At 47.8% G+C, this 25,173-nt stretch overlaps 1 protein-coding gene and 1 long non-coding RNA gene across 4 annotated transcripts in view; both read right to left on the bottom strand.

The window, feature by feature from the left end:
• WNT7B (Wnt family member 7B) overlaps nucleotides 1-24,844 on the bottom strand; it is a 113,810-nt gene extending 88,966 nt beyond the window's left edge. The window contains exon 1 of one of the 3 annotated variants that reach the window (XM_083738912.1): nucleotides 23,308-24,844. In XM_083738912.1, the coding sequence (XP_083595038.1) occupies nucleotides 23,308-23,378 (71 nt within the window). In that variant the 5' untranslated portion in view covers nucleotides 23,379-24,844. Of the gene's footprint in view, nucleotides 1-7,926; nucleotides 8,451-23,307 lie in introns of those variants that run through there. The other 2 variants (XM_083738913.1, XM_083738911.1) reach the window with 2 other exon arrangements.
• On the bottom strand, nucleotides 16,907-19,289 carry LOC310844681. The gene is made up of 2 exons (XR_014564246.1): nucleotides 17,693-19,289; nucleotides 16,907-17,158 (listed from the first exon to the last, which is right to left on the bottom strand). It is a non-coding gene; the product is annotated as an uncharacterized lncRNA (long non-coding RNA).
• Nucleotides 24,845-25,173: the final 329 nt, after the last annotated feature.

The raw sequence follows: 25,173 nt of genomic DNA, 5'->3' as shown, positions 1-25,173 counted from the left end.
TACTGTACATAGATGGTGGTTAACAAATCCATAATAACAATTTAAGAGCTTGCAGCGAATGCATTCACCTCAATAGACACCACACATATACTTTTTGGAAGGTAGAGGGAAACGAGAAAGTTGCTGAGACAGACAGCTAAGCAAGAAGGCTTTGCTGCTGCTGCTTGCAACCATATTGAGATTATAGTGCACTAGAATCATTTCACAACTTGCTCCTGTGCAAAGTTATCTGTGGCTGGACCCAATGATCTCTTTTGCCAACCAGGAACAAAGAACAAAGGCCTTATACAAATGCACACAATTCCCTCATAACCTCACCTCTCATCCTTCAGTAAAATCTGCACGATGCTTATACACACACACACACACACACACACACATTTGTTTTGTAAATATACATGCTATCATGTTAGATCTAGTCTTCATTAGAAAATATTTTAGTCTTTTCACTTTTGTAATTTTCTCTAAGATCACACAAATACATTGTCTATTTTGCATTTTAACAGTCAATGTCGGATCCAGCCGCCGAGAGTGGCTGGGGAAACACAGCCAGATGGGCGGGGTGTAAATTATTATTATTATTATTATTATTATTATTATTATTATTATTATTATCCCATAGACTGAACAACAGAGCAAAAATGTAAATGTTGTAATAATTATAAAATAAGTTCCATTAATATACATTAATTTGTCATTACTGTACATTAACATTTATTATACTTTTATAAATTTATTATTTTGATTATACTTTTGTGTTGGTTTTGTAAAATTTCTTTATTCAATATATATTTTTCTCTGCCTCGAGTACACCAATGAGAAGGCAGGATATAATAAACTGTTGTGATGTAATAAGATGTGATAAACTGTACACAACTTCTTTATTCATAAATAATAACAGTTTATTTGCAAAGATGAGAAAGTACAGAACACCTAGAAATAAATTACCAACAAATTGAGGCTTAACTCCTACATAACAACTGGGGACACTTCTCTTTAGAACACTAAAATTCTCTCAGATGGAGACCCCCAAAAAGAAATAGTTGGATGACTTCTGCCAAGTTTTAATCTTCAAAGGTTGCCATTACTAAACCAGGCAAAGTACATTTGTCCACATCATACACATACGTACCACAAATGCAGTAGGCTATTTTCCATTAGGTATGGAAATAGTGTACAGGAAATCTTGGCCTAGGAGTTGCAAAATGGAAATAAGTACTTTCCAGAATGTATTACATATTATATTTGTAATAAGCTGCAGCAGCAATTTATTGAAGCCATTTTACATAGCAAGCACCGCACAAAATGTTGCAGTATGGAGAGTTCTGCATCCCAGCTGCCATTCGCTGCTATCCCATGTTCTCTTTTTCCCTTCAACAGACAAACAAAACAGCTCACATCCCACAAAACAGCTCAGTCCTCATTGGCTGTTTGGTGCCCTTCCATCTCCACTGATGTCTGTGGGCAGTGGAAGCTTGTGTGGAGGCAGACCTTTTGGGGCACCATGGCACTGAAACATGGATCCAAGTCACAGATCCACATGGTTTTTAGAAAGCATGCCCCACCCAAGCCACCATCAAACTGAAGTTGCCCACAGTTTCTGTGGATTGCACTGCAAAAATGATCTACCCAGTATATTTGTCAGAGCCTCTGTGGCATAAAAAACACAGATCCTCATGAACCCACATGGTTTTTACATAGAATTCCCAGAAAATCACTATCAGACAGGTGTACACCAAAATACCCACAAGCATCCATGCCTCAGGTCCATGTGCTAAGGTAGTTCTAGTAAGCACCAGTCTGTGATGTTTACAATCCAGTCCATAGACATCAAGTGTTGGATCGATGGTTGAGAACATAAGAAGAGTCTCCTGGATCAGGCCAGGGGCCCATCTAGTCCAGGATCCTGTTTCCACAGTGGCCAACCAGATGTCCACGGGAAGCCAAGAAGCAGGAATGGAGCACAGCAGCACTCTCCCCTCTTGTGGTTTCCAGCAACTGGTATTCAGAAGCATACTCTCTCTGATTCTGGAGGTCGAACATATCTGCCAGGCAATGTGGCCATTGATAGACTTATACTCCATGAACTTGTCTAATTCTCTTTTTGAGCTGTCCGTGTTGGTGACCTCACTGCCTCCTGTGGGAATGAGTTCCATAATTTAACTGCCTGCTGTGTGAAGAACTTCTTTCTTTTATCTATCCTGAATCTTCCAACATTCAGCTTCATTAGATGACCACAAGTTTTTGTACTATGAGTGAAACTTTTATCTAGCCACTTTCTCCATGCCATGCATAATTTTATAAACTTCTATCCTGTCACTTCTTACTTGCCTTTTCCCTAAACTAAAAAGTCCCAACCTTTCCTCATAGCAGAGTTGCCCTGTCCCCGGAATCATTTTGGGTTGCCCTTGTCTGAATCATTTCCAATTCTAAAATATCCTTTTGAGGTGAGACTACCAGAACACTCCAAATGTGGTCATATCACAGATTTGTATAACAGCATTATGAAACCGGCCGTTTTATTTTTAATCTTTTCCAAATGATCCTATAGCATGGAATCTGCCTATTTCACAGTTGCCACATTTTCTACAGGTCAGTCCATGGGGACAGAGTGACCTGTGCTTTTGTGGTGGCTTAGAGAAAATTCCATATAAAATCATGTAAATATAAGAGGGCCCATTAAAAAAAAACTTTTGCTACCCCCTCCCCCACCACGCATGCTCTACAGCACACATTTTGTGACCAGACACCCACAACAGTCTAGAATTTTACATGTGTTCACAGCCCCCCAAAAGTTGAGGCCCCACCAGCCCAAGATCCTGCCCCCCACCATTTTCTTTAGCATCTGGTTAAAACTGCTAGGAGAGGGTTGTCCAGAGTTTGGAGGTTTAGTTCCAGCATTATATTGATGACACTCAATTCTATTTCTCCTTCCTTCTAAGTCCAAGGAAGCTGTTCAAGTTCTGAAATCAGTGTCTGATGTCAGTAATGGACTGGATGTGGGTGAACGAACTGAAACTTAATCCCAAAAAATACCATGATACTCGTGGCCAGCAGAAAAGCAAACCTGGGTGAAGGGATTCAACATGTCTTAGATGGGACTGAACTCCTCTTGAAGAATGAGGTTTCCATCTGGGATGTCTTCTTGAATTCAGCCCTGAACCTGGATGTCCAAGTTTGGTGGTGGCCAGGACTCAGAGCACTTTTGCATTGCTAAGATCAGTATGTCAACTTTGCTCATTCTTGGAAATGGTGTGGCATTGGTGACACTATGACTTAGTTACATTTCATTTGGACCATTGTAGCAGCCTCTGGGCTGGGCCGCCCTTTCACTGTTGCAGAATGCCATTGAGCAGGGTTGATTATAGGGAGCACGTCACTCCCGTGTTAGAATAGCTTCATTGGCTACTGGTCTGTTTCTGGGCATAAGTCAAAGTTCTGGTTCCATTAATATACATTTTGGTAAGTGGTTTGTTCCTTTGTCTGTCTGTCTGTTTTCTATAGCAATGTTTCCCAACCGTGACCCCCTTTTGACCACGTTTCCCTCCTGTGCCCTGCATGGGCATAGCAAGGAGAGCAGGGGCTCAGATGCCTCCCAGTAAGTAAAAATCAATACAAGTCAATACAAATCTGAGGTTCTGAACCCCCCCAACAAAAGCCTGACCCCCGTAACAAAAATCCTGACTATGCCCATGCCCCCTCCCATCCTACAGGTGGAAAGGTAGCTATTTAAATGTTTTGTTTGTAAATAGAACATCTTTTATATATAATTTTCATAGTCTTTACAAAATACAATTATATAAAATGATAGGAACATAATGAAATATTGTTGAAGCAGAAAAACATAGAATCATCATTCTCCCTCCAGAAACAAACGAGGACTGCTCCAAGAAAACGCATGTGGCACAAAGGAGCATTAGGCCCTGGTGGGTCACCCCCTTACCCACTTTTGGTTGGCCAAGCGGATAGCCAGTCAATCGGGATTAAAAATAAATCCCCCCTCACTTCTCACTTCCCTCTGTGTTGTGACCCCCCATTTATGTGATTTTCACCTGGGGGCGTCCAGGGGGCCTTATGGCCCCCCGGTTGGGAAACGCTGCTCTATAGTTTCTGCTTCCTCTCAAGATATCATCACCAACTTGGCACAGGGTTCCCAAGGTGGGGGCAGCAGTAATCATAAATGTTTGGGCGCTGGGCACCATTTTGAATTAAGATCATGGACCAAAATGTTACCTTGCCCCTCCCCCCTTTTTTGCATAGGTTCAGTCGCCTCTTGAGATATTGTTGTCAAACTCAGTACAAGGGCTCCTGAGGTGCAGACAACAGTTTTCATCAGGCTTGGATGTGACTTCTGCCCAAATATGATTGTGCCAGGTACAAATACACAAACAACACCATCTGTTTTTAAAAAATCACAATATTTTGGGTTTCTACAAAGTCCTGGGCAGCACAGTAACATATAAAACCCTACATGACTTGACACCAAGTTATCTGAAAGACCATCGTCTCCCATACAAGCCTGCCTGGGTTTTTATGATATTTGGCAGAGCCCCTTCTTTCCACTCCACCAACAACAGAGGTGCATCTGGTGTGAACGCTCAGACAGCTTTCTTGGTTGTTGCCTCTAGGCTTTGCCTCAAGCAACATTAGAGACGTCGCCATTGTTTCACTGTTGTGGTGATGGCCACTACCTCAGATGGATTTTGGACTAACCTTACTTCTGTGCTTGTAACTTGTTTTAAATACTGTGTTCTAAAATCTTGTACCCTGCCCTGAGACCTTAGGGTGAAGGGTGGTAATAAACAACAACAATAATTTAAAAAACCAATGAACACCACCATTAGACAACTTCATGGAAGATAGACCTATAGACAGCCTATAGCCCTGGAATCTAAGTGGAACTCTTGATGCAGACTATCTCTGAATAAGCCACAAGGAACTGCCATCATATTGGGAGAGAGCGATGGACCAGGTGGTCATCTGGTCGAATCCAAGTTCTTCATTAAATTCAACTCTTGTCCCTTTCTGCCCTGCTTGATTCCAATAAGGGACCGAGGCTCAGCTGGATCCCTCAACTCCCCCAGCCCATGTTGGGCGGGGAGGACTAATGATGAGTTGGGAAAGTGCGGGGCGGGAAGCATCTGGGCCGCGCTGGGCTGAAGGGAGACGGGGGAGGGGATCCGGATTAATTTTCCCACCACAAATTCTCACTGCCCCAGAAATCTGCGCTCTGTAGCCAGTCTCCGCGAAGCGAGCTCTAAATAAAGCCTGCGCTTGTATTTCCCCCATCAGCAGAGCTGCCTTCGTATTATTATTATACATCCATAGCTTTTGCCTTCGGACCTTATAATTATGTCACACTGCAAGGGAAACCACCAGCATCTGGTGTGTGGTTGAGAAAACTTTTGTTTCAAGACTCGGAACTATTTATAGAAAGAAAAACTTGGTGGGGAGAGTCATTTCCTAAAGTTTTTCAAGAAAATACGGCTAGGTTTCTATTAAAGGGGGTTCTTCTCCTGCACACACATGCCCACATATAGATATAGATATATAAAATAAAGGCTCCCTTTTACAAAAGAGGGAAGCGGTAAGCAACGCGCTCCGGCTCTTTCGCTGCGCCCCGCGTTGCGCAGAGTCGGCAGCCGGAGCGATTCCATTTAATCCCCGCGAACAGCAATGCAAGCGCAACGCGGTTCCATAAATCAGACTTCTCTGAAAATAGGTGGCCAAGGCATATGTATTTCATTAAGAATTAAGAAGGAAGAAATAGACGCGTTTCCTTTCTGCCTTTCCTCTTTCCTTGTTTTTCAAAGGGTAGATTTCTAACTTGCGTGGGGATCGAGGGCGCGTTTCCCACAACAGAAGTAGAAAGCTGCAGACCCACTGAAGCAGCCAGGGGTGGGGTGGGGTGCAGATGGATGGGGAGATGAATAATAGGCCACTGGTCGCACGCCCATCGCAGAGAGAAAAGCAAGACAAGGCCACCATCTCCCAGAAGTTCCGCACTATATAGTTCGAGTCTATGCGTGTTTACACAGAAGTAGAGTCAATGGGACTTACTCCCAGGTAAGGATGCATAGGATTTTGCGACCAGAAAGCCCCCATTGGTTTCGATGGCAGTGACTGAGGAGGAAAGAGCCCCAGTTCTCCAGCTGAAATGAACAGGTTTTGACGTGCTGAACTTTTTGCGCTCTAGGGGGGTGGGGTGCAAGTTAAGCAAATGCTTAAGCCATAAATACGTTTCATGGGCCGAATGCAGCAGTGGGGAGTCCCCGGTTCAGCTAAGAGCCTCTGTACACTGCAGCCCTCCGCGCGACCCTCAGCCGCCAATCCCCCCGGGGTCCAACAGGGCGCACTCCCAGGGGAGCCGAAAACTGCGCCCCTTTACTCAGCAATAAGCCCGTTGTATCTCTGCCCAAGCGAGACTTAGGCGAAGGGCACCGTTATTCTTTCACCATCGCCCCCTCTCCTAATAAAAGCAGCCTACCTGACACGGCTGTTGGCAGCATGGCTGGCATATTATGGGCGCGGGAGCACTTCGCATAGGGAAGCTGGAAGCTGGCCAAGCCTTCTCTAGCCGACAGCCTGAACCATCCTCATCGCCCTTGAACGCCGCACTGCACTGATGGAGCCCAATGCCAGATCCAGTTGCTGGGCCTGAATCCGAGCTTCCTGCCTCAAATCAGCCTCGCTTCGCTCACTTTGAATAAATTAGTCCTCACTCCTCCAGGAAGCCTGACTTCGGAGTCGATCTCCAGCATCAAAATAAAGGGGCTTGCTTGGAGGTGGGGGTCCGTCCCGCTGCCCCTCGGCTCCCCTAACCTCCATCCCTTCCTGCATCTAGATCCTCATTTCCCAGATAAAATCGTTTGGTAACCTTCTAGATCCGGGTGATGTGGGAATGGCCTGCGCGTCTTGGCCTGCATCGAGAGGAGAGACGGAGCGAACCGGGCAGCCCTAGCGCGGGGAAAAAGCGAACGAGGGCGAGCCGCTCCAGTCAAGAGTGAGGGGCAGAAAGCATACATTTGAGTTCAGAGTTCAAATTTAAGTGCCATCTCTGTCAAGGAGAGCGAGGAGAGTCAGAAGGGTCTTGTCTTCTCGCTGAAACCAATGGGACTCTAACAAGTTTCTCTGCGGCCGGATCATGTCATAGATGCAATACAATTATTATTTTTAGGGGGATATGCCTGTAATTTAGGAGTACAGTATTACACTACGAGTTCCTCATCGCCAAAACTTCTGATAAGTACCTGGACATCAATACTTATCTTACTTTGGGGGGAGGTGGTACAATCTTATTTTGATTCAAACACAAACCCCTTGACGTCTAAAACCAAACTTCCTTTTCTTTAATAGAGTGGAATTGCAGCCACGCATCCCGAGTCACGCTTGATCCGAAGTTAGCCCCACCACAATCCCATGGGATTTATGCCCGAGACACTGTACCCACTTAATGCCTTTGGGTGCTTCTCCTGTTAGCAGTCTTTCTTCAGGACAAGGAGCCCCAAGTCCCCGGCATAATTACCCGAAAGGAAGCCCCCCCCCCCCGTTTCTCAGCAGTGCTTCTGCCCTCGCTGGCTCCGCCACCCGATCCCTCCTCACGGAGCACCTGTTCGCAGCAGCATCTCTCGCCGGAGCACCTCAGCCACAACCTTCCCCAAAAGCCTCTGATTCCTCCGAGGGCGCCTCTGAACTCCAGAGAGCCAAGCCTGCCGCAGGTAACTTGTTTTCGGAAGAAACTTTCTCTCTCACATGCACACCCCGCTCCCGACAGCCCCCATACCTGCCCCCCCCACCCTGCCTTGCAACCACCTTTGGGGCGCACGTCTCTTTCCCCCACTTTCCCAGCTCCTAGAAGGCGCCCTTTAGGAAACCAGCAAACATCTAAGTAAGGGGTTTAAAAGAAAAGAAGTCTTGATCACTTACAAGTAACTTCCACTGGTAAGGATGAGGAAAATCTGAGGGTAATAGACTGAGAGTAAAACGCTGCGCGGTGAGAAAAGGATCATGGTCGTTATCCAGTTCTGAGCACTCTCGAAAGGTCTGTTCCTTGGCTTAGGATGGATGTCTTCCTTGGGGGACCACAAAGGGTTAACTGCTCCCTCCCCGGTTGGTGTGTCCCCCCTCACTTTGGGTGGGAGGGTGTCTGGGGGGAGAGGCTCAGATGGGGAACTTGAGTTTGGATCCGGATTGGGCTGGGGAGAAGGAGCAAGAGAGGGGCTTGTTGGCTCAGTTTTGCTGCGTCTGGTTAATTTCCTGGGTGGTGGTGGTGGTGCTGTCTGTCTGTCTGTCTGTCTCTCTACAGAGCGGTGGTCGCTGCTCCTCCAGCTCCTGCTGCTGCTGCTGCTGCTGCTGCTGCTGCCTCTGGCTCAGCTCCCCTGCCAGTCATCTCGCAGTGGTTGGAAGCTTGTTAGAAAGTGGCTTCTCTCGGCGGAATGATGATGCTCCCAGGGATTTGGAGGGCAGACTGCGCCTCTCTCCCTCTCTCCTCGCCAACTCTCCAGAGACTGCAAGCTGCCATTGGGCGAGCGGTGCCGGCAAACCGCCTCCTGTGTGTGTGTCTGTGTGTGTGTGTGTGTGTGTGTGTGTGTGTGTGTGTGTTGGTGGCGGCGGCGGTGTTGTAACGATGACAATGGCATGACACTGATCCGGCAAGCTGGAGAGCTCCCTTTCAGTGGCGGAGCAGCGCTTTCCAAGTTGGCTGGCTTGAAAAACGAGCGCCCAAGCGCCGGGATGGGACGCCCTGGCTTCCCTTTTGCTCTTCGCTCTTCGCCGTTATCCTTAAGGCAGCTCTTCAGCATCAGCCATGAGCGTTCATCAGGAGCGGAAGAGAACGAAATCTCTGCCCCACAGAGCTTACAATTCCTCTGCAATGAAAGCAATTCCACTGACCCTTTTATTTCCCTTCCCTCCTTCTTTTGAATATTTAAATATCCCGTGGAAGTTTAAATTAGAGACTCCTCGGGGAAGGAATCTGCCATCAGAAGCACTATATAAATAAATTTATAAAAGTATTGTTGTCGTCGCCAGTACTGCCAGATGTGACTAGCTTAGAAAGGATAGCTCCTGGCTTCATAACACCGCCAGAAACATTAAACAGACAGGGAGGTTCCCGAGCCAGCAGGTGTTGTGCGTAGCCAGAGAGGGAGCGAGACATCCGAGCTGCGCCATGGCACAATGCGGGAGCCCGGTTCAAATCTCGCTAACCACGCATTCTTGGTCCTCCGCCAAGAGGAGGGGTAACAGTGGCATCGCTGCAAGGGTGGCTTCAAATCGCCTGAGAAGCGCCCGGGACAAAGTGCTTCGTTATCTTTGGCCTCCACTAAAATCGAGGCATGTCAGATTACCATTTCCATGCACTGTAACTGGCTGGGGGTCCTTCAGCCAAAACTGGCTGCCAAAGCGGCTCACAGCAGTGAAAATTTGCAGCAAGAAAGGAGGGATTCCTCGGTACTTGTAAATGTGGCTGCCTCTTTCGGCCCCTGGGAGCTGGTAATCCACCACCAGGCCTGCTCTTCCATTACTCTGCAGACTTTAGAACAGGGGAGGGAAAGCCCTGGCTGAACTCTCAGCTCCCATCATTAATTGTTTTTTAATTATTGCCCTTTTTTCTATGTTTTTAGCGGGTTCTATTTTAGCTATTTAGGGGGAAAGGAGGTACACGAATAAATATAATCATCATCATTCCTGGCCCATGGGCATACTGGCTGGGACTCATGGGATATATAAAGGGGCGTGGCCAAGGGGAGAGGGGCAGCTGGCCCCCATCAAGTAAAAAAATAAATAAATACTGAACTAAAAGTAGAAATTGGAGAAAGATTTTGACATTTTTCTGAGCACCTAAATTACTTTTCAAAAGAAAGTAATTTAAAACAACTGTTGCTGTGACATTTCATTCCGAATCTGCTAGACGGAGCCAGGTAGAGGTTGTTGTTAGATGGGTGTCCTGCCCTTGCGAACATAAATCTTGGCTACGCCCCTGGATTTATATACTAACGACACCCGCAAGGTCCGCAAGTCCCCATCCCTGCTCCAGAACAGGGGAAGGCAACTAAGGCCCGGGGCGGATGCGGCCCAAACGCCTTCTCAATCTGGCCTGGGGACCGTCCGGGAACCAGCGTGTTTTTACATGAGTAGAATGTGTGCTTTTATATAAAATGCATCTCTGGGTTATTTGTGGGGCATAGGAATTCGTTCATGGTGGTTTTTTTCCTTCAAAATATAGTCCGGCCCCCCATATGGTCTGAGGGAGAGTGGACCGGCCCCCTGCTGAAAAAGGTTGCTTTTTCTAGAAGAAAGCAGAGCCACAGCCCTGCTCCGGAAGGAAGGAAGCTTCGTCCCTCGTGCCTTTGAATACCATCGGTCTCTGCAATCCTAGACTCGGGAAGATCCCTGCTCTCGGTGGTTTCACGAGGTGTGCCCGCTATAACACTGAAATGAAATTTGTCAAGGATCCTCCTGTAATTCCCCACTCCCCCACAAACCGTTTAAAGCTCTTTCCTCTTTATACATGGCACTATATAAAGAGGTGCGTGAACTGCCCCTCAAGCAGAAAGATTAGATAAAAACAGAATTTTGGGGAACAGGACAGCTGCAGAGATCGACTCCCTCCGTAGTAAAGCGTGGGGGTTTTGCGTATTGCGTCTCCATATAATGGTCAGAGTTCAGAGAGCTTCGTTTACATTCCCCTGTTATAACCCTTACAACAACCCTGCGAGGTAGCAGGTCTCTCAGAATTCTCTCCTTCTGAGCTGAGGTTGTGGCACCAGGTTCCTGGCACCGGGGGAAATCCCTCTTCCAGGGACTCCTGATTCGCAGCTCACAAGGCGAGCCTCTCCGTTCTGACTGCGGAATAAGCCTCATGCAGCTCCGCGGGGCTTTCTCCTAGGTGAGTGCGGTGGAGTCGTTAGTGCTGGACGAGGATCGAGTCTGGTCGACTAAGTGGACCAGAATCAGTCACGAAACGCGGGGCTGGAAGCCAAGAGCCTGAGACTCCTGCTCCAGCTGCTGAGCTCTGCCTCAGTCACCGCAGCCTCTCAGCCTCAGCTCCCTCACAGGGCTATTGTAAGGATATAAGAGAGAGAAGAAGACCCAGACCCGACACCCTGAGCTCCTTGCAGGAAAGGGGCGATGTAAAAGGAGTGGATGCGAAAGTATTTGGACTGCAGCCAGCCTTCCTCTCTTGGACAAAACCCGGCTCTCTCCCTCTACGGCCAGAGGAAAGCTGATGCCCAGAACTGCCTTTCCTCCATTTCTGAACTCCCCATTTTGATTCCTGGGCGGGGGGCGCGATGCACGACCACCACAAATGGAGCGAGTGACATATCCCCGTGGACAACGGCTTCTGGCGACCCTCACCCCGTGCGACCCTCCCGGAGGGTTTTTAGCTGGTCGTTTGAATCCGGGACTCGGTCAGGACACCTGGCCGCCGTCAAAGCGGGCGTAAAACCTGAACACTCTTTAATTCTAACCTCTCCCGACATAAGTGAATCTCCCAGGGGGCGAAATGTTAATTATTATTCTCTCTCCAAGCAGAAAGATTAAATTTCGTCTCGTCTGTCAGTGATTCCCCTCACCACCCAGAAACGGGATAAGGGGGTGTGTGCATATTTGCAAATATCGAGAAAGGTGGAAGGGACATCAGCCGTCGCTTCCCAACGGGCAGGGAAGGCAGTTTGGTACCTGAAGAGGGAGCTCAGCAGCCCCGCCCAAGGAGTTACATGCCCCTTCTAAATCCCATGGAGACTATTTTTAATAGTTGCAAGGTATTTTGAATGAACTCAGATGCATCCTAAATGACCCTTGCATCATCAAGGTCCTGTGCACTCTTACTTGAAGCGGAGCTGGAACGGGACTGACTTCCCATTGCTGGCATAGGATCGGACCACGAAGCTGTAATTCCAAACATGCTTGTTAAGAAACGTCGCATTGGCCTCGGCCAAACTGGCTGCAGAGCAAACGCGTCAAAGCTCCAGCTGAACAATGAATTCACGCGATCCTTACCGTCCTCCCTTCCTCCAGGGATCTTCCTCCAGGGGTCCGCTCTCCACAAAATACAATTGTTGCACAATTTTAGAAATTTCAGTTTTAAAAAAGTCAAAAATATCAGTAGCTTTTGATGAGTGGTGGGGACTGGCTTAAGGTAAGTAGGTTTTATGGTAGGGGAGCTAGAATTAAGGACCTCTTCCCCCACTCCAAGTGACGCGCAACCCGATCCTATGGAACTTTGGCTTGGAAGAGAACTCCATGCCAAATCAGCAGGATTAGGCTTACTCGGAGGTAAATTCTACTGACTTTAATGGGACTTTCAATTGAATAAGAATATAGGAAGAGGAACAAACTCTCCTCCTCCCGCACGCGCACACAATCACACTAAATCACTGATCTGTTGCTTTCTTTAAAGAGAAAAACAAATGTCGGGAACACTTCGATTTTATGACAGCAGACATGCGGTAAGTTGAAGTGTCCTGTTTTAGCGGCAGAATTCTCTTCAAAGACTTGACAATGAGAGAAACCGATTTCGTGGCAGTCCCTTATTACTAGAAAGTGAAAGTCTCGTTTCCACAGAAATGACAGTGGCAGAGGGAGCGTGTATCTGACATGCTGGTGCGATGAGCTGATACCCTTAAGACGAGCGAACAGATTTGTACATATGGGATCCTAACGAGATCTGGAGCTGCGCTGCCAGGCGAAGCCGGCTGGAAGTTTTGTCCTGTTTGATGGACAAGGGTATCCGGAGACCGAGCCTCGGCCCTCAACAGATTCCCAGAGCAATGTTCAAAAATATGTTCTTGCGTCACCTTCCGAAAGCAAGCTTACATTCTGCGTTTTGTTACTATTTTGGCATAGCCCTGAATGTGTGCAAGGGAACGCAACGAAATCCATTTTAGAAAGAAAACCTCAGGTGGCTCCTGTGGGTGTGGGTGGGTGTAAAGTAATAATAATAATAATAATAATAATAATAATAATAATAATAATAATAATCTGCATTGATCTGCCTAGTAATATTTATAAGCCTGTATCGTAAGGCTGTCATTCTAGACTAACTTGCCTGGGAGAAATCCCTGAGTAGGGACTATACTCCTGTATAGACAGTGTCAGCCTGAAAGGTGAAGTGCCGCTGTTGAAAACTGTTGAGATCTGTTGAGAGCTGCGACGGAAAAGAAGAGATACAATTTCGTTGGTGGATTGTAAGGCGTTGCTCCCTTTAAATGATGCACCTTGTGATTTACCCAAATTCCCACCAAGGCGGGCCAGGCGTGGAGCAGGTGGGCGAGAGAATAACCAAAAGTGGTGCCTCCCCCTCCCCCCCCCAGCCCAGTTCATTTGGTTCATCCTGTCTCTAGGACTGCAGTATTTTAACCTGTGTAAGTTATTCCCAGGGCAGAAGGACGCGCGTCTATTGTCTCTGGAGTCAGTCGGTCTGGAGTAAAGAGCAGAGGGGGCAGCCAGCTGCACCGTCCTTCGCCCCTCGCTCCAGAGTCTACTTCGCCATCGCTCCCTTCCCATTCAGAACCGAATAGTGACGTGTTTCACTCCGGATTGTTGTTCACAGTGCTATTCAGGGATACCGAAAAGGAGTACAGTACCCTGGGGATGCAGCAGCCAATGGGAAATCAGAGTTTTTACTGCCTCTCTCTCTCTCTCTCTCTCTCTCTCTCTCTCACACACACACACACACACACACACACAGCGCTGTGAAATATCTAGAGTTCATATGACAGAAAACCGCGCGCGCGTGTGTAGGACTGAATATAGTTCTCTCTCAGAGAGAGAGAGCGAGAGAGAGAGAGAGAGAGAGAGAGCGCTATATTCTCTTATACACACACACGGCTACCTGTCAGTATCTTATACACTCCGGATCTGTCCCTGCGCTGAAGATCCTGGTCTTCCATTCGAGACATCACCTCGCCAAATCTGGAGTTTGGGCAGGGGCCGCTCATCCAGGAAGACCGCCTGGCTAACTACTGTCTGAAGCCCATGAACACTTTCATTCAGCTCCTAGCAGGAGTATTTTCATGGAAAGGGAAGCCGCAGCAGAAACCTTTTATTATCACTGTTACTATTACTATTATTATTTCCATTCTATTACTATTATTATTATTATTATTATTATTATTATTATTATTATTTCTATTATTTCTATTATATTACTACTACTACCAATGGCGTAGCGTGGGTTGTCAGCACCCGGGGCAAGGCAAGCAATTTGCACGCCCTAACCCGTGGATTTGCGCCCCCTAACCCTAACCCCCAGATGTTGCGCCCGGTGCGGCCGGCCCCCCTGCACCGCCCACGCTACGCCACTGACTACTACTACTATTATTATTATTATTATTATTACTATTACTATTATTATTATTTCTATTCTATTTCTAAAAAGGGTGGGGGGTATCTATACTCCCCCTGGGGCTGCATTTAGCTCTTGTTCATCAGATGATGAGCAGGGAGTAAATCCTGCTCAGTTCGGCTACACACCCCGTTCCCTCCTAAGAACAGGTCACACAGCCAGCGCAGGGTTTAACCTTGCCTCCCTCCTGCCCTGGCCCCTAGGGGGCTTTGGAGGGAATGGCCTTGCAAGCCGACTTGAACCCACTATATTATTATTGGCATTGGCATTGGTATTGGTATTATTTTATTAAAATTTCTATACCGCCATTCATTCGAAGATCACAGGGAAGTTTGTAATATAAAAAACATCGAAAATACATACCGTAATAACAAACAAAAACAACAACTCCCCCTTTCCAGGGAGATGACAATCTGAGCATCTCAATGGCGGTGGGCAAAGAGAGACAGAGGAAGGAGAGCGGAAGCGCAGAGCCTGAAACTGGTTTTGTATCGTTCTGAATCTAACTTTCCTCCTCCAAAGCCAACAGGCTGACCCAGGAAATGGAGTGTTTAATAGAGCGGGTTTAATAGCGCGATTTGTATTCTTATTTGTGGGAAATACGACTGGGTTCAAGGGAAGGATGCGGAGCCTGAAGTCACTGGGAAGTACAGTAAGGCTCTCTGACCCGCCGCCCCAAGATCCACCAGGATTTACTGTTGAGTAAAAGATGAGAGGCTCGGGTTGCGCGACCGTGGGCTGGAGCCGGGAAGGTTCATAGAAACCACCATCGCAATATGGAGCTAATATTGACCAACCTTTCAGAGTTGCTGTAAGGAAAACGGAGGCAGTGTGGCGGAGTACTTTAGGGGTGCTAAAGACCAGCAAAGAACCCCTCCTTAAAAGCTACCTTTTCCATAAAACTGAGTTTGGGAAGGGGCAACGACTTTTCTCCGTCCTCATCCCACACTGCTCTGACTTCTCCTTTCCCTTATCTCTTCCAATACCATTTAGACTGTAATTTCTTCATGGCGGGGGCCTATTTTGCACCTTGATGGAATTGTTCACTATGTGTAAAATAATAATAATAATAATAATAATAATAATAATAATAATAATAATAATAATATAATATCAGTTAATGAAATAAAGATCTTATTTTATAAATATTTTATAAAATAGGAGAGATCTTGAATTCATTCATCCCTAACCTTGTTATTTGCTGGTGTTCTCCATCTCCACCACAGCTGAAGGTCGAGATTGAACGCTATCTTCATCTTCACTAAGTCCAAAAATATGGACCCAAAATATGGCCAAATACAAAACTCACCCATACCTAAAACACACACTTCATTCTGCAAATCAAAGATAGAGGTGGGGGTGGAGTGTGGAATAAACAGGAGGATGGAGAAGAGAGAGAGAGAGATTTGAAAGCCAGGCTGCTGCATGATCATTCCTCCCTCTCCTTTTTTTGTACAGGGGGAAAAACTGGTAGAGGGAGGGAGGGAGGGAGGGGGAGAGAGAGAGAGAGAGAGAGAGAGAGAGAAGGAAAGAAAGAAAGAAGAAGAGGTATCACTGCATTCAAAAGGATATGATTTCACGGGGGTGGGGAGAATTGGTCTTTCCAAGGCTCGATGAAAGAGGGAATAATTGCCTCTCCCCCCAGTCTAGCCTCCAAGCAGCCCGAGTCAATTACACCCGCTATTGTTTAGGGAAAGTGAAGGATCTTCCTCTCTCTCCTAGGCTTGCTGAAGGATCTAGTGCTCTCTCGCTCTCTCTCTTTTCTGGTTATTATTTTTTATTACCGTACATTTGCAGTTGCAGACTAAAGAGGAGGTCATCATTCATCAGTCTTCACCTGTCTGGGGCTCTGAATCGCCCTCTCAGTCTCACCTGCGTCCTTTGCAAGGAGGACGGCACAAAGCAGCCTGCTCTCCTTTCTCTAGACTGCCGCGTGCCCCGCTTTCCTCGTTTGCTCCCCAACCCAAAACGAGGGATTACAACATGGGCAAGGAACGAAGCTAGGAGAGAGAGATTTTTCTCTGACTCGCAAAGTATAGTTTCTGCAGCGGCTGCCTCCTGCTTTCTGAAGGTGCCCCGTCGCCTTCCCTGCTCCCTCTGGAATCCGCTTCCCACAGTGTGATTTCAAATATCCCAAGCCAGGCTGCGTGCGTGTCGCACAATACACTTCCTAGGGAATGACTGCAGCTCTTGGCTGATTCACACAAGCTTGATCCTTAAGTGATGCACATCAGGTAATGCTGTGCACGTGTCAATTTGCACTGCACATATAAATCCAGGGAGAAAGCTTTTATCACCTGCCAGCATCGTTGCCAGTTCTCCATTTAGCTAAAAGAGGGCAAGGGCAGATTCAGGTGCATCACTTGGTTTTTCCTTTAAATGGGGACCATGGCAGGTAGCAGAGAGCACTGTACTGAATTGGCTTTTTGAAAAACCATTTTCTTGGAAGCCATGTGGGCCTTTTTTCACACTTGCAAGCCCCCACGATGTTGCAGTCAAATAAATGCATGCTCAGGTTACTATAAGACTGACTGATGAATACGTGAATTAAACTTCACAGAGATAACTTTTTATTCACCTCAAACTTCATGCTTATCAGTGGATACAGTTCACACATTCAGTTTCCAATAATCAATCAAGTGTTGTGCTTGCTAGTTTGGACCAATTTTCCAATTGTCACCTGTTTGGGTGTGGTGTGACCCTCTATATTTTTCATTATTATTGATCTATGCTCTTCTTTAGTGCAGCATATTCTCCTTGCATGCCTCTTCCATGTATCTCCCTCATCTACAGTGACCTCTGCACTGCCTATGCAGTGGCGTAGCGTGGGGGGTGCAGGGGGGGCCGGCCGCACCGGGCGCAACATCTGGGGGTTAGGGTTAGGGGGCGCAAATCCACGGGTTAAAAAGGTAAAGGTAAAGGTACCCCTGCCCATACGGGCCAGTCTTGACAGACTCTGGGGTTGCGCGCCCATCTCGCTTAAGAGGCCGGGGGCCAGCGCTGTCCGCAGGCACTTCCAGGTCACGTGGCCAGCGTGACAAGCTGCATCTGGCGAGCCAGCGCAGCACATGGAATGCTGTTTACCTTCCCGCTAGTAAGCGGTCCCTATTTATCTACTTGCACCCGGGGGTGCTTTCGAACTGCTAGGTTGGCAGGCGCTGGGACCGAGCGACGGGAGCGCACCCCGCCACGGGGATTCGAACCACCGACCTTTCGATCAGCAAGTCCTAGGCGTTGAGGCTTTTACCCACAGCGCCACCCGTGTCCCCTAATCCACGGGTTAGGGGGTGCAAATTACTTGCCTTGCCCCAGGTGCTGACAACCCACGCTACGCCACTGTGCCTATGGCTCAATTTTCTGCTTAAATGGTGGAAATCCCACCAGGTAGCTGCCTGGGCTCATGACATTCTTCCTACTCTCTGAGCACCAGACTCTCCTCCCCTCCTTCCTCTAATTACAGATACATGGGAACAAGTTGTAGTGAGAAAAATGAGTTTTGCACATGTTTCAGTGCCATTAGTTCACATGTTTGAGTGCTAAGTCTGTGTGATTCACATTAAGGTTCAGTTCAGTGTGCTGGTCCTCTGTATCCTCCTTCTAAATGCTGGAGAAAAATTTGCCATCCAGTCAGTAGTTCAGATAAGATGCAGACAGGTAGTAAATGCATTTCTTCTCTGCTTGAGCACCCTTGTCAAATGGTTGTATCACATGCACACATATACGTTGGGTAAGTCATCATCTGCAATCATAGAATCATAGAATTGTAAAGTTTGAAGGGACCATGAGGGTCACATAGTCCACCTGCAATGTAGGAATTTTTTGCCCAATGTCAGGCTTGAACCCACATCCCCTGAGTTCAAGAGACTCATCCTACCCCATGAAACTCTATCTGGATTCATTAGGAGCAATTACTTGCAGGCAGAAGCTACAGTAAATAGTTGGGATGAACTCCCTGAAACGGAAGAAAACAGAGGTGTGCGGGGGGAGACCTTGCTGTCTGGCTTTGTAATTCTTGGAAAATCCAGATTTCTGGACACACATATCAACTTAGAAGCCAAATAGAAAACTACAACTGTGTGCCAATGTGTCAGCAATATGACTGATCATATTGATACCAGGAGAGGATATATTGATTGTATATTATCCTTCCTCATTCACGCTAGTGAGCTGGTAGCAGAGCACATTCCCCTCTGTATTGCAGGAAGCTAGTTGGTAGATTCGTTTGAATCTCTTGAGTTAAGCAATCCAGTCTGGCTTGTCTAGATTGGATTTGTTCCTGGTAAATCCCCCTTGTTCCCTCTTAAAAAGAATAAAGACACAACAGTCTTCTTATAAAAGTAACCAGAAGTTTACTTACATTCAGTTCACAGTATGATCCTGAAGGCAAGCTTTAGCTTGTAGTTACAGAAGAGAGTGTGGGTTTATCCCATATGGGGGTTGAGCCCATGTGCTGCTGGCTGAGAGCCAGCAGACAGCAAAAGCATCAAGAGAAGCATCAAGAGAGAGGGAGAGGGAAGATGGCTGCATGAACAGCCCTTTTACGGGGTCTCCCAGGGTCACGCCCATCTACCTGGTCACATGCAGGGGGAGGATGCTCCAGACCAGGTGTCACAAGAAGTCCTCCTGGCTGGAGTAACATCCCCCTGTGTGTTCACTCTGGGCAAACAGGAAATGTTGTATTTGACTGCTTTCTGTGATGTTACATCCCATATAATTGACATAGATTTGGTAAGGCATTTTGAGAATTATCATGCAAATGCTAAATATAAACTTTCAGAAAACAAAAAAGGGAATCCATTCACATTCAGCTGCAATTCATCAAAGGCTGGCCAGTCCTGAGATGTGCAGACATGTGTGAACTGTCTCTTAGCCCCCTAAAACAAAAAGAAGAGAGTCCTGGAACCCTTGAGATGCTGGTAGCATGCCTAGGCAAAGAGGCTACTTCAACATAAATGTATCTGATGCAGCAGGATGAAGATGAGTAAGAAAGAGTTAGTTTATCTGGTTACTGCAAGAACATACTTTTGCAGTTGGCCCTGAACTGTTCATAAGTCGCTTTCATCTCTTTGATTATACAATACACAAACTAACCACCATCAGCTCTGGGCACGCCACTTAAATGCTGCACTTTGCTAAAGAACAATAACACAATCTCAGAGGAAAAAAGCAACCCTGTGCTTAAACATCTCAGCATCTTATTTGGAAACAGGGCTGGCTCACAGATATTCATCACTTAATGACTGCATCATTGGGGGAGGGCTTCACTTGCAGGTGTGAGTGATCTATCACAGGTATAATGCCATATAGGACCTTCATATCTCCTTAAAAAACAAATACACAAGAGCAGTATCAGGAAGTGCAGAACACTGGATATTCGTGAATGTGTGGACTAGTCCCTACAGCACCAAGGAACAGACACAAAGTTAAAGAGAAACACATTTATGCACAGGAAAATGCTTTTCATCAGTGACATAGTCTAATGCATCTGAAGTTAATCCCATTTATCTCAGTCGAATTTATTCCAAAGTATGAAACATTCCCAGTGTAAGCACAGGGCAGGCTTGGATGTACATCCATTTGAAATAATTGTGACTTGCTTCTGCTAAACAGTGTGATAGAGTTTACGGCAGGGTCGGCTGTTGTGTGGGCTCTAGATACCACTGCTCCCATAATGCTATCTGAGCGGAAAACAATGATGTGGCAGGAACCCCACAAGACACAGAGACCTTTGGTTGAAACTTACGTTCAATACAAACAAACCAGTGGCTGAGAGCAAAATATGACAGAGGATGTGTGGGACGTTTTTCCTCTTTCCAAATACTAGAACTTATGTCATCCTATGAAACTGATTAGCAGGAGATTCAGGATAGACAGCATTTAATGCAGGTATGGAATGCATTGCCAGAGCCAGAAAATGCAATGACAGCCACTGACTTAGGTGGTCTTAAAGCAGTCTAAGCACATAATGGCTACTAGTCATGATGGGAAAAGGAAGCCTTCAGGCTCGAAGGCCTTTGGATACCATTTGCTGGGAACCTCAATGACAGATGGCGGATGCCTTCGTGTCCTGCATGTGAGCTCTCCGAGGTGAGGTATCTGGTTAACCACTGTGGGAGAAGAGGATGATGAGCTAGATGTCTGGTCCACCTGGACTCTCTCTCCTTAAGTTCTTATTTGGCTTGGGCTTAAATTGGTGTGAGGGCCTGGAGCATCTGCTCAGTCCATCTTCTTCATTCTCTCTTGTATGAGGTGCGCTTTGACATGGTGGCAGCAAGAGATGAACCTTTGTCCAGTATGAAAAGAACTGGTTCCTGTGTGCATCTTGGGCACTGGTTGGCTGCAACATCAGATGTGCTGCAGATGTGGAATGGCTGCTCCCAAATCATAGGTGGAACCTATAGCTGCCTGGGATGTTTCCATAGGATGCGTTCACACATTCTGCTAGGGCCATGGTCTAAACATGAATTCCTCCACAAAATCAAATCACCAGAGGCATTTTGTGATTCAGCCCTTCCTAAAACTCTGTGTGAAAGTGACAGACTTTCAGAGAAGCCACAGTCCCTCTTTGCAGTCCAGCACACACACATTCTTAGGTGTAAGCCTCACTGAACTTACTCGTGGCGAGAAATAGCTACAGCCCTATGTACGCTGGCAAGTTGAAACCCACATTTACTCGGAAATAAAGGCCACTGAGTTAAGCAGGGCTCCTTCCCGACTCCAGCAACTGTGCTCAGGGTTCAGGTCCTGTACATAAATGAGCAGAAGATCAGGGCTGCAAGCTTCCAAGCCCAGACTCCCCAAGCAACATTACTCATCTCAAGGAGGTCCTGCAAGAGAAATATGTACTTGGTGGCCTCTATCGCAGGGTCTAGTGCTTGGGGGAGAGCCCGACTTACGACAGCGAGACTTCACCCTGAGCTCACACGATGGCAGGGTCTGATGGTTGTCAGTCGGGAAGGGGGTTCCGGGTTCGAATCCCGACTCCGCCTTGAAGCGGCTCTGGCTAAACGGCTAGTCCAGGACCTCTCAAACTCGGGCCTTCAGCTGTAGTTGGACTACAACTCCCATTATCCCTGGCTAGCAGGACTAGTCCCTGGGCTCACGCGCCCGGCCCCGCACCTGATTGCGCCAGTCTACCTTGCAGGGTTGGTGCCAAGCTGCCTGGGGCTTCCCTAAAGCACCTGCCAGCCCGAGTGCGCCTTCGCGCAGCAAGCGCCCCCCCCCCCCGCCCCTCGGCAGGTGAAGCTTCAAAGGGTCAGGATTGCAGCGCCACACTCACTCTGTGCATTTTGGACCGTAAAAGAGAGAGAGAGAGAGAGAGAGAGAGAGAGAGAGAGAGAGAGAGAGAAGGGGGGGGGAATAATCCCGCAGCTATGCAAAAGGAGGGGGGGTGGAATAAAAGGCAGGGATCTTTAACGTGCGGTTCAACAGGTAGAAACTCGGCTGGAGCAAAGGAATGTGGAAATACAACTCGCGGCAGGCAGGTTGGCCGCCTCGCGCGACACGCAGGAGGGAGGGAGTGAGGGCGAGCAGACCGGCCGGCCTGGTCTGCGGAAGGAAAGCCCCTGCCTCTGCCCGCGCGCCCCCGGCCACCCCCCTGCTCTGCCCTGCAGCCCGCTGCCCCCCTCCAGGCGCCCAGCAGGTGCCTCGGTCCCGTCTCGGGGAGGGCGAGAGAGCGACCCTGGCGCGGTGGCTCGAGGGAGGCCGCCTCCGCACCCCTCTCTCCTGGGGACGAGGGATGCTTTGGAGGGTCGCTGGGGCCCGGCTAGCAACTGGGAGCTGACCCCCCCGTGCAAACACACACACCCCTTCCACGGATTTTAATTGTGGGAGTAGGGAGACAGGATCGCACCCTCAGAAGCTTCCCTACACCCACCTCTCCGCTTCCGAGATTACATTGCTTCCCAGGAAATGGGCTCAGGGATCTGGCGCTGGGCGCAGCCGGATCCTGCTCACGGGGAGGTGAGTCTTGCTGATCGTCGGGTCCGCAGGGAAGCAGCGATCCTACGCCCTCGCTTTCTCTGGGGCAGGATGGACCCGCTCCGGATTCCGCGGGAGCGACTCCGGAATTGGCTCCCGACCTTAGGCTGCGGTTCCCAAGCACGTTTCCGAAGGAGGAAGGCGAGCTTCGGGTCAGGAGTTAACCCCTGCGAGCCTGCAGCCTCGGCAGCTGGACCCTAGCTCTGCGTTCGTGGAAAGGGAGACCCGCTGGGGTCAGCTGCCGCCTTTCCTCCCCAGTCAGCGTGCTCAGGAGGCTGCAGCGATCCTGTGCACCTTTACTCAGAAGTAAGTCTTGCCGAGTTCCAAAGGAAACGGAAGCTTCTTCTTTATGGTCTCACTCTGAATAAAGTTCCTCTCATTGCAATGGCGTTTACCTCTAAGTAAATCTGTACTTGGAATTGCAGCCTGAAGGATGTGTTGCTGGGTTATTTTTAAAAAACAAAAACAAAAACAAAACCACAGTTATTCAATCCCTCTTTGTCCTACACCAGTTAACAAACGAAACAACAATATGTAAAATGTCCCTTTTTGCAGACTCAGGCACGTAGACCAGACAGTGCGCGACGCAGCAACGTTTTGCAAATTGCTGTGCTCACATGACCAGCGCCTCCAAACTGGTGGGAGGGAGGAAGAAATCGATAATTCTCTTAGCTGACCGACGCGCGGCTTGGATTCACAAGCCCTTTCTCTCTCCAAAGGCGAGCTCAGGCCAGGCTGGGACAGGCAGCAGACATCCAGGTCCCGCCACCCTTCCAGAGAGCTCATATTTGGCGCCCGAAAACCTGCCTGCGAGTTTGCAACAACCCGTTTCCAGAAGCGCTGCAAAGAAGGGCAATGACTTAACCAACAAAATGCAATATGTGGCATTGTTGACACACAACTTCAGAAACTTCTCCTCGGATCGCGACACCCCCCTCCCCGCCGCCGCCCCCGACGCCACCCGGTCTCGTACTCACCCTAGTTTGACATAGATGACTCCGAAGCAGAGAAACACGTAGAAAATCCACTTTCGGAAGTTTCTGTGCATGATCTAGGAGGGCATGGAGTGAGCCATATAATATAAAATTGTGCGGGGGGAGGGGGCCGAGAGAGCGGAGCGGTCGCAAAAGGGATCTTTGCCGATTAAATCCCAGCAGCAAGAAGCCTTTGGGGGATTCCTCCAAAGACCCGGCAGGGGGGCACCAAGGCAGCCTTCAAACGATCGGCTCCCCCTGCAACCATGGGGGCCAAAAAACAACAAAGGGGGAAGAGAGAGAGAAGGGCTTTTGCATTTTTTTTAATTGCAAAAAGCAACCACATCGAGGATCGCGAGGGGAGTCTCCTGGAGAGGAGAGCAGGCGTCGCTGGGGATCGACTGCCTCTCCGCAGCCTGGAAGTTCAATGCGTTTCTACTTGTTCTGACTTCTCCAGGTAGCACCACGTATCTTGCGATCTGTAGCTGCAGGTAGGAGGAGGATCTCTCGCTCTCTCGCTCTCTCGCTCTCTCGCACACACACTTCGCGCGCGCACCTCCTCTGCTGCCTTTTGCATTTCCAACGCTCATCTCTCCAGTTCCACACACAAAATAAAGGGGAGGGGGATTCACAGATAATTATAGGGTCTGCAAACGAAGCATTTGTCTTCGGCAAACTTACACACACACACACACACACACACACACACACACACACCCTCTTTAGCAGACATAGTAACATTAAAAGCAAGCTAAAAACTAATCCTGGGTCTGTAATCCGATTAAAACCCAAACGTGCATCCCGATCCGTAGAAGGACGTCCCACTGCTTTTATTTTATTTATTAAATTTGTATACCGCCCTTCATCCGAAGAGCTCACAGCGTAAAAGTACACAAAATGCATAATGCATAATAAAAAATAAGAGCAAGAACAAACTCCCCCTCCCACAAACTCATTTAAAATGATATAGGATGTTAATCAGCCCAGAGGTTGCGGGAAGAGGATCGTTTTCGCCTGGCGCCTAAAGGAAGGCGGTGTATTCCTGGAATCCGGAGCAGACCTGCCTGTTAACACTGAGCTTGGGGAGGCTTGCTACTGAGTGAACATAGGAATGGGTTATTCAATCGAACAGCATAGTTATATATATGGGAAGTGACTTTAAAAAACCTGATTAAATTTACATATTTTTCATATGCAAATTCCATCAGTAAAAACACTTAGGATGGGAGAAGACTTCCTTTGGTTTTAGAAGCTTAACGAGGCCATTTTTCTCAGGGTCATCACAAGAGTAAATAAATCATAGTCAATAAAGCATAATTATTATAGAGATGAATTAACCAATTAAATGTGTATCCGGTGGAAATCAACTTAACAAATCCACTTTCAAAGCAATGGATGTGCAGGTCACAGCAGTCTTTGCAGGCTTGTGGGAGGCAGTGGGCACTTTGAAGATGGCACCTAATGCCCACCATTTTGTGGGATATCCAGAAAGAGCAACCAAGTCCAACGTTTCCTGTTTGCTAGATGGGTGTTCAGAGGAATGTGGGGTCAACAGGGAGGACTTCCCTCTGGATGCGGCCAGGTAGAGATGGGCATCACTCATAAAAGGCTAGTGATGTCGCTCCCCCCTCCCTCCCTCCCTCCCTCCCTCCCTCCCTTGCCTCTTCCTCTGCTTCCTGCAATCTAGTCTGATCTCTCTTACCTCATCCTCATTCAGACTTCACTTTAATCTAAACTGCAATATGTACCTGTAACTGCAACCTAAGCCTGCCACCAGATTGCTACTGAATGTGAACTTTGAGTAAACTCTGTTTTATTCTAAGAAGACTGTTTTGTACTGTTATTGTTTTAAGTGGGATAAAAGGGGGG

This window comes from Podarcis gaigeae (assembly GCF_964106915.1).
Source record: "Podarcis gaigeae genome assembly, chromosome: 5".
NCBI classification, from domain to species: domain Eukaryota; kingdom Metazoa; phylum Chordata; class Lepidosauria; order Squamata; family Lacertidae; genus Podarcis; species Podarcis gaigeae.
Note: the sequence above shows the minus strand (reverse complement) of the source record. Positions and strands in the feature narration are given on the sequence as shown.